Source organism: Mercurialis annua, linkage group LG7 (genome assembly GCF_937616625.2).
Source record: "Mercurialis annua linkage group LG7, ddMerAnnu1.2, whole genome shotgun sequence".
Classification (NCBI taxonomy): domain Eukaryota; kingdom Viridiplantae; phylum Streptophyta; class Magnoliopsida; order Malpighiales; family Euphorbiaceae; genus Mercurialis; species Mercurialis annua.
This window is the reverse complement of record NC_065576.1, coordinates 4,140,752-4,150,381: the sequence shown is the minus strand read 5'-3', so window position 1 is coordinate 4,150,381 and position 9,630 is coordinate 4,140,752. Positions and strand designations below refer to the sequence as shown.

The window sequence follows — 9,630 nt, the reverse complement described above, 5'->3', positions numbered from 1 at the left end:
ACTCGGCGATGGTTTGTGATCGGTAAGTGGCGCCAATTCCTATCAACGTTCTGGCTCGGAAATTGCAGCAACAATTGGATCAACAAATAGATCGGCAAGATGATCGGCAACAATTTCTATCGACGTAATGGTTAGCAGATGTGAGCAACAAGTGGATCGGCAAAGACGGGAAGCAACGAGTTGATTGACGCGGTTGAAGGGAATGATCGGCAAGATGATCTTCGGTTTGATGGTAAAGATCGCTACGGGTTGGCTCGGTGGAGGCAAACGGCAGAGCTTTGGCTCAGTAGACGTGATGATCGGCAGTTTCAAAGAGCGGCAGCAAATGGTAGATCGACGTGATGATCGGCAGTTTCAACGAAGTTGGCTCGCGGAGTGTAAATGAAGTTGACAAGATCGCCGGTAGTGTTCTGGCTCGGAAAGGTTAACAAGATCGGCAACGAAGTTGGCTCGCGGAGTTGACGAAATGATCGGCGACGAGCTGGATCGGTTGAGCGGATGAGGTGATCGGCGAGGCTTTGGTACGGCAAGATGGCAAGATCGGCGGTGAGATAGCTAATGGATGTGACGTGGTTGCAAGACGGCTATCATCACTTGATTGTTGATTTTAGGGTTTGAAGAATGCAAAGAGTTAGAAGTTTCCTTTTATAATCAAAATGGGAGTGATGGAGAATCATAAGAGGAAATAAGTATTTGGACATGGGCCTCTTTTAAGAACAAGCCTACTATTTAAACAATATAGGCTTGTTGGGGGCATTGTTGACATCGGCCCAAAATATGGCTAGCAAGTGATGGGCTGTCAAGGAAGAGAGCATAATGGGCTGTAATGGGACCGGGCCCATATTAGCTATTTTTATTATTGCCTTTTTATTTTAGTCTTATCAGATTAGGGTTTAATTAAGTGTTTAAGTTTCAATTCGCTTCTTTTTCCTATTATTAGGGGATTTGTCCCTATAAATAGTGATTTCATTAAATTAATAAGGTCTACACAATTTCATCAAAAAACACAAATCAAAGCTCAGGCTTTTCTATCTTAATCTCCGGATTAAACCCTTAACTTAGGAGTAGTTGGAAATCAATCCCGCTTAGGTTCCTTAACCTCCGGAGCGATACTGATAATTTTAGTTTAGTTTGTTACTATTGTTCTTTTGTGTGACCTGGTCGAAATTCGAGTTTCGATTAAAGCATCAAACCGAAACAGTTCCCATTATCAAATTCAAAGATTTGAGTTTGGAAGTTTTTCCTGCGAACAAGTATAAATATATAAAAAGGAATTAAAAGAAAAAAGATTTTGACTAAAGTGATTAGATCGTGACTCAAGAACCTTCAATATTTTAATGTTAACTTAAAAAAGATATAATAAACTAATTAAAAGTAGTTCACTAGAAGATTGTAGAAGTGTCAAATATAAAAAATTAGACAAAACAGAACCACATAGTACTTAATTAATTAAAAATAAAATCTATATCTTTTAATCATTAAAATAAAATTATGATGACGACCCGGATGACGAAAATTGATCACTTGTATTATATTTAACTGTACTTGTCTATCAATAATCTATTATCTTAATCACTTTGATATTATAATCTTAATCATTGTACTAATACAAAAAATGTTAAGATCTTTTTCTTTATTTTGAAAGCTAGGGTTTCATCATGTGAAGGATATTATAGTTAATTAATTAATTAATTCTAACAACATTCAAAGCCTCAACGCCCTTCCTCGTACAGTTATCGCAGGTTTATTATTAAAATTTTACTTTGCCCCTTGAACTTACACAAAAGATCAAATAAAGTCAAGTTTGTAGTTTTTGACTCATTTTATCCCTTCGTCTTCAAACTGTCCAATAAATTTCTACCGCTTCAGCTCCAATTTATATATGATGCTTCAATTATTTTATACCACCTCATCAAAGAGGGTAAAATGAACCATAATGTCAAATTTGATGGTGTTTTTTTTTAAATCATAGCTTTATTTAATTTTTTTTTATATCAAATTTGAGGAAAATTAACATTTGTTAAGAAAAATAGGCTTAATCCATCAAAACATTCATATACTTTCAACTTTTTATTTATCTAGTTCATTTTTAAAGTTTATTATTCATTTAATATTTGTACTATTCACATTTTATTTAGTGGACTAGTAAAGATGTAAATTTGAAAAAACACCATATAAATAAAAAATTAAAAATATAAGGAGCTAAAGATGAATTCTACCAAAAAAAATAGGCCTAATTACTTAAAAACCACCCACCTTGTAATTTTTTTTCATTTATAACACGACCTAGGAAAATTTTCATTTGTACCCTATTTTTGATTTTTATGTTTCGTTTGTACCCCAAGAGTAAGTTTTTTGATAATTTAATTAATTTAAAGATGAAAATATTAAAAACAAGATAGATAAATGATTATCATTAACATTTTATTAGAATGTAGGTTAAAAATGAAGAACTAATTTAAACTTTTTTTCAAAAAAAAATAGGTCAATTCAACTCATTAGGGTAGAGATGAAACATAAAAATCAAAAATAGGGTACAATTGAAAATTTTCCTAGGTCATGGTATAAATGAAAAAAAATTACAAGGTGGGTGGTTTTTAAATAATTAAGCCAAAAAAATAACACAGAGACTTTTGAAAGAAATGGTAGATTGTTTTTGTTTTTACCTTTGGTTTATTCTTTATTTGTCTCACAGAAAGGGTAAAAGTTAAAAACCCATAAAAGAATCTATATGAGGGTTATTAAATTTATTAATTGAAAGTGATTTTCCTAGTAAAAACTGACAAAAAGTTAAACCCCAAGTGAACTCTTACCACTTAACACTATTTTGGTCTATAAAAATAAAAAATGAAATCTAAGTCTCTGTGTCCTTAGCTTTAGGTTAATATGACAAGTCCTTCTCATAATAATAGCCATGTCTGACTGCTTTTGGCTATATGAACTGATTCAAAGGACATCCAAGATAATGACTATTCATCACCATCTACTTCTATTTCCAATACCAATTCCCATTTATATAGTCTAAAATTGGTTTTATTTTTTTACCTCTAATTAAATTATTTTATTACCACCGAGTTATAACTCGAATGAGATAAACGTTTATCGGCATTCTGCCGAAAGTACTGTACATTCTATTCTTTCCACCAGCGTTTCCCCTCTCGGATTATGTAAAAAGAATTATTAGATTACTTATTGTTTGCTTTATTAGTGCCATGCCTTGTTTTTGCTTATATTGAGTGCCATCACTCAATTGGGGAACCAAAGGAATCATTTTGGTACCTGAATTTAGTATAATGTACCAAAAATGAAATTATGGCCAAATTATTAGCTAGAAAATTTCAGAATGAAGATAAACTATAGTTGAATGATTTGATCCCTTTGTTAGTAACTTTGACTGGTGACCAAAAAAATATAGCTCATTGTTGTTTACATATTTTGCTTAGAATTTGCCAAAATTAATTGCCATGGTGATCAAGAGATAAGCAAAAATATATACTATATTATAATTTGAGGGGGACATTCATTTTATGGCTACTTCATTAAGATGGTCTCAAGAGAGAGTGGAACCCATTTTTCTGCAGCCAGTTTTGAGGAGTCCTAATTTGCTGAGGGAATCCTGATGATGCTGCAGCATTTGCAACCAACTGATGATGATGATGATGATGCTGTGGCGGAGGAAGCGGGGGAGGAAGTCCAGATTGCCAATGCCGCTGGTGATCGCTAGATGATAGCGAAAGATCACTGCCGATTCGGCCTCCGTTGCTGCTGCTCGGAAACTGAATCTATCCAAATATACATGTAACGAGCAAAATTATCATACTAATCGCTGTACCTTTATCTAGTCCCGAGATTCTCACTATAAACCTAATTCGCTTCGTAGGATTATGAAGTTTCGGTTGTATTTGTGACATTAGACATTATTAAGTTCAACATTCAAACATGTTCAGTTTTGAACTCGATAATGATTGATGCTCCTACGTCGCGAACCGGGTTGGTATAAAAATTTATTAAAAACTTGAAGTTGACTATACTCACTTGATGATAATTTGGTGAAAACCCATGAAACACCTGAGGCTCTGCAGCTCTCCTCAGTTGCCCATATCTTTGTGCTTCGCTGCTGCCGGGCGAGTTAATGCGAGTTTGACTCAGAAGCTGCATTGTTTCAGTTTCACTGTATGCTTCTCTTCTGTGCTCATCACTGTCATTACTTCTATACAGGTTAAGCTACAGAATACGAAGAAAAACGGTCAGCAAAAACTAATCTCAAACGAAAAATACGGAATCAAAAACGGGAAAAAGACATTTTTTTATAAGAATCTGTTATAAATATAAAGTTTTAAAATTTCATGTACCTTAGGCCTAATTCCTCGATTTCGCCAGTCAGCTTCGAACGGCATTGATGCTGAATGCTGATCCACTCCAGCATTTTGCATCAATCCTGCACTATTTTGTTTCGGACCGGAATTGCCTAAACTCAAATCAAGATTATGATCTGCAGCCTGGACTGAAGATTCTAAAAACAAATTGAATATACATATAAGAACAACGCCTGCATGATCGATCAAATACAAAAAAAATCATAAAATTGTACTCCGCTCAATGCTCACCGGAAGTATTAAGCTCATTCTCATATATGCTCGGATCAAAATTGGTGACGGCCTCTTTTCCGTTACATTTAATTGCCGCTTTATCATAAGCCCTATTCAAGAAAATACAACTCAAGAATCAAGATCCATCAAAGAAATCAAAGAACTAATAATTTAATCAAGAAAATGGAGACACAATGACACACACCTTGCGGCTTCAACCTCAGTATCAAACAACCCCAAATAAACATACCTGTAAAATTCAAATTTAACCAAGATTGGAATTTGATTTACTATAAAGAAACAAAAAAAGAAGGAAAAAAACAGGTAAAAATATATACTTTTTGCCTAAAAACTGGCCCATTCGAGATTCCCATCGTCCACATTTGTGCAAAGTAACACCTCTATATTTAGAGCTACCTCTAGGAAAACCAGTGCTTTGTCGGCGAAGTACATGCACAAATTCTTCTTTAGTCAAGTTGCTCATCTGTTACCATACAAATCAAAAAAAAAAATCTTAATTCAAAATAATCATAAACAAGGAAACAAAAAAATACATAAAAAAGCATATATTATATCAACTGTAGAAGATAAGGTACCACTACTGTTGAAGATAAGATTTTTACATATGGAATACTTTTTTTTCTTCTTATATACCTGTTTTAGATCATCTTCATAATCTTCAATGTTGAAATTTATATCAGCCTCCACTCCTCTAAATTTGATGGCTGCCCTATCATATGCACTGCATAAAAAGAAAAAAAAACAAGAAATTCAATTGAAATTAAAGCAAAAGAATAATGTTTTTATTTTTATTTTAACTAAGCATAAAAAGGAGGGACCAAGAACTCACCGAGCAGCTGCATGTGCAGTGTCAAATCCACCTATACAGAATATCCAAGAAAAACCAATCTAACCCATATCAGAAATGTTTGAACAATCCATGACAAACATATAACTATTTCTTTTCCACAAATAATAATAAATATATTTACAGTTATATTATATAGTTATAATATATAGTTATGAAATATCAACAAAGAAAAAATAAAAACTCTTATACCTAGATAAACTTGCTTCCCACAATCCCTGCACCACAACAACAATATAAGTACAAATTTTAATTCTTGATCGGCCTGGAAATATTTTAAGGTGAAAGAAAAATGACCACCGACCATATATGAGACTCCCACCGGCCGGTTCTCCGGTAGTATGTAACCCCACGATACTGTGAGCTTCTTGACCTGGGTCCTCGCCGGCTTTTCTTTAAAGGCTGTGAAACCTCACTAGATTTTTGAGAGGCAACCGACGACTCAGATTGGCAAAACTTAACACCAACCCAGTGAGCCCTTGGAAACCCACCTGCGCCTCCGGCGCCACCGGACACCGCCGTCATTTCTTGATCCTCAAGTGGAAAGAACTGTCGAGTGACAGGCGGGTCATCACTCTCCATGAAATCTTGATCATTCTGATGATTAACGGAAAATCCAAATATTTTACTACTACGTTTCTTGATTTTAAATCCATCGTCTTCTTCTTCGGATCCATCTTCAATTACAACAGCAGAAGAGCTTGAATTCGAAACAGATCCGACCCGTTTACCCTTGTCATCTTCACCGTCTAATGAAGTCTTCTGCGACGAACAGCCTTCTGATTCTTCGTCGTCTCTTCTCCGATCAGGCGAGCCATTCAAGTCCCACATTTTTGGCCTGAAAAACTGTACTAGTTGTTGAAATATCTATAAGTTAACATGAAAAAATGGAAGAATTAACGAGAGTTTTGAAGTGGCTGGTGATGGGTAAGTAGAGGTAAAGCTAAAGAAAGAAACTTTTGTTTAGTGAAAAAAGAAACTACAATGATGGACAACATATAAAGAAATGTAAGAGAAATATTTTGGTTTTTGTTTTTGTTTATGAGAAATCAAAAAATTTTAAAAAAATTAAAGAATAAAAAAAGGTAGGAGTCTGTAAGAAAAAAAAAAGTATAGAGGGGGGAGATTTTTTTAGAAGATATTGAAATGGCTAAGTGCCGAATAGAGCATAGACGAGGCCAGTTTTAGCATACTTCACCCACCTTAATACTTCTTGTTCTTCTTTTGTGTTTCTCTCTCTACCAACTTGCCTTTACTTATTACTCCATTGTCTTTATTTTTCACTTATACTATTTTAAATTGCTTATCATAATTATAGGGTAAACAGTCGTATATGCCCCTAGTGTTTGAGTCGGAGATCGATTAGGTCCTTAATGTCTGAAAAGATGCGTAAAGACCGTTAATGCTTTATTAAAACGGTGTTTATATCCAACACTATCAACGGCGTTGCTTTGAAATGTGGATGTTGTTTAGAAATAGCTTCTGTGGAACTCTTTGGTTCCACGAATGCTAAATCGAGAGTCTAATTGATCTTTAGACCAAGGTTCACGATCTACACCGTTTATTGTAAAATGAACAATTAATTTGATTAAAATTGTGCTTTTCTAATCTACACCGTTCATTACAAAATGAAGGATGTAGATCGTGAACATGACCTCTTTAAGTTCAAAATGAACGTGAAGAAATCTCAATCCACATACCAAACATAAGGAGTTTACTTAGCCTTTTTTTTAATTTAAATTTAAATTAAATATAAAAATTATCTTCTTCGTGAAAGAAATCATAGCTCATTCTTTTCCTAATAATTTATTTAATCAGGTGGTCATTGTTATATATGGGGGTAATGTTATATAAAATTCACCAACTATACACGTTTATCTCAAATATATATATATATATATATATATATATATATATAAAAAAACTTTTATTTTGTATCAAATCAATATACTATATCATATCTGGTGTAATTTGTTGAGGTGGCAGCTGAAAAAATGATTTCCACCTTAGCAAATTACTTCAGATTATGAACATGTGTATCAATTTGACACATAGTCTAGATGAATCGATAAAACTATAATGTTAATGCTTTCGTATCTTTTAAAATATATTATTATATTAGTTAATTTAAAATTGAGATACATTGATAAATTTTATTTTGATACATACATTTTGTATTCAAAGCCACTGCTTTGACTAATCTAAACCGAATCATACAAAAAAAATTAGGGCAAAAAAAGTCTCCCAATTTTTTTAAAACCGCTCTATATCTAGTGCTCAAAATTGAGACATTTGGTTAAGTGTTCAGTGGAATTTTTAGTTTTTGTTCTTCAAAGAGCTCATTTTAAATATTTGGTGAGAAATTTGTTAAAAAATGTTATTAGTTTTTTGAATCTCCGAATGTTATTGTTAAAAAAGTTCTATTTTAGAGTTTTTTTTACTAATATTGTCAATAATTATTTAGATAAAATTAATCTTTTCAAAAATATATAATTTTTACAATATATAAAATAACATAATTCATTTTTAAATCATATAATTATAAATGTATAATTATTTTATTTATATCATAGCAGTTATAATTAAATATATTTTAAAATTAATTATAAATTGGTTAATTTTATATGTATATATATATATATATATAAATATTTAAAATTAAATATTTTGTTTTCTAAAACTGCAAATTTATTTATTCTTATTAAATATAATATTATTTCTTTATAACATATATAAAAAGAATAATATCATTTAAATTCATTTAACATATTATCAACAAGTCATGAACTATAGCTCAGATGGTATCGGCGTAAGAAAATTTCTCTAACAATATTAACAGCATAAAAGTTAAACAGATCTCACAAAACATAATTTATCTATCAGCTACTAGCTATAAGCTACAGTTGAACCAAACAGACCGTAAGAGAAAATGAGTTTTTATTGATATATTTCGACTCTTCAACTCCGCGCGCTAGTGATATAACTTTTAATATATACTCTGTTTTTATTCATAAAATTCTCACTGAAGATCTTAATTAAGACAATACCCACTGGAGTATTATACAAATACAATTTTTTTAGTTTATTATATGTGTCGCATTTGAAAATAAAAATTAATTCATAATATTTATTATTTTAAAATATTAAAAGAGAATTAATTGCTAGTTTTCCAAATTTTTCTCTTATTAATTTATTGAAAGAATATAATAATATAAATAAAAATAGTAATCGTAAATTAATAACTTTCAATATAGGGTTAATTTAGTAAAAGTGCTTATGAATTAAAACATAGTTAAATTTTTGTGTCGAAACTAATATCGGTTTAGATATTTTTATTTTAATTTTCATCATGTAATAATGTTGAATGATGTATTTGAGTTGGGTAGTAATTAGTTGGTTTAAAGGGAAAAAATGAAAAGAAAGGGGGAGAGAGAGAAAGAAGGGGTCTCTTTCTTTAGTAAAACTTTCGCACGTTAACCAAATCGAAAAGCATCCTTCAATTTGTTTGTTTGTTTCTCTCTCTAAGAGCATAGTTTGTCTCTAATATTACCCATTAATGGAAATAGACAGCGCTAAAACTTAAAACATGTCTAATCGCCTAATTCCCTAAATTAGCTACTAATTATCCATCTTCACACCCTCCCGTCTCAACTCACTCTCTCCATTAATTTCAATAATATGTGCGTTAAGAAAATTATTCAACACAACCTTTATGTCATATTATTTGTATAATAAATTAATTGTGCGTTAGTCATATAAATTTTTTAATAATTAAAATTTTTTTTATCACAAATATTCATTGTTTTGCTGTAAATATGACATAACACAATAAATATATGATATAAATACTCGTGCGTTAAATATCATCTTGTTAAAATTGTAAAATTATTTTTTCTACAAACGCTAAAAGTTTATCTATTTAAATGATTAGAAAATAATAATTACATAATCATCTCTTTTGAATAGTAAAAAATAACAAAATTAAAATTAATAGGTCAAGCAAATCAAAGTGTCTATATTAAACTTTACATATTCTACATAAACATTTAAAAATATTAAACTGGGAACGGGTATCACGACCGATTCTCAATTTAAATGGTTCAAAAATTTCAATCAATTGAATATATTTATTCTCAATAATTCTATAAATTTATGTTTTTTAGGAAAAAATAT

General features: G+C 31.3%; 1 protein-coding gene across 1 annotated transcript; it reads right to left on the bottom strand.

The window, feature by feature from the left end:
- Nucleotides 1-3,357: 3,357 nt before the first annotated feature.
- On the bottom strand, nucleotides 3,358-6,514 carry LOC126656613 (floral homeotic protein APETALA 2-like). Its single transcript, XM_050351216.2, has 10 exons — nucleotides 5,762-6,514; nucleotides 5,650-5,675; nucleotides 5,440-5,470; nucleotides 5,244-5,331; nucleotides 4,928-5,073; nucleotides 4,795-4,839; nucleotides 4,608-4,699; nucleotides 4,353-4,513; nucleotides 4,036-4,224; nucleotides 3,358-3,782 (listed from the first exon to the last, which is right to left on the bottom strand). Exons 1-10 carry the CDS (start codon nucleotides 6,286-6,288, stop codon nucleotides 3,540-3,542), a joined length of 1,548 nt encoding a protein of 515 aa, XP_050207173.1. The 5' UTR covers nucleotides 6,289-6,514; the 3' UTR covers nucleotides 3,358-3,539.
- Nucleotides 6,515-9,630: the final 3,116 nt, after the last annotated feature.

Excerpts from the sequence above, each read along its gene's own strand:
- LOC126656613 (XM_050351216.2), bottom strand. The coding sequence starts at position 6,288 with ATGTGGGACTTGAATGGCTCGCCTGATCGGAGAAGAGACGACGAAGAA. Across the intron at positions 5,676-5,761 it reads CGGTGGGAGTCTCATATATG|GGATTGTGGGAAGCAAGTTT; the intron begins GTCGGTGGTCAT and ends GTTGTGGTGCAG. Across the intron at positions 4,225-4,352 it reads ATCGAGGAATTAGGCCTAAG|CTTAACCTGTATAGAAGTAA; the intron begins GTACATGAAATT and ends CGTATTCTGTAG.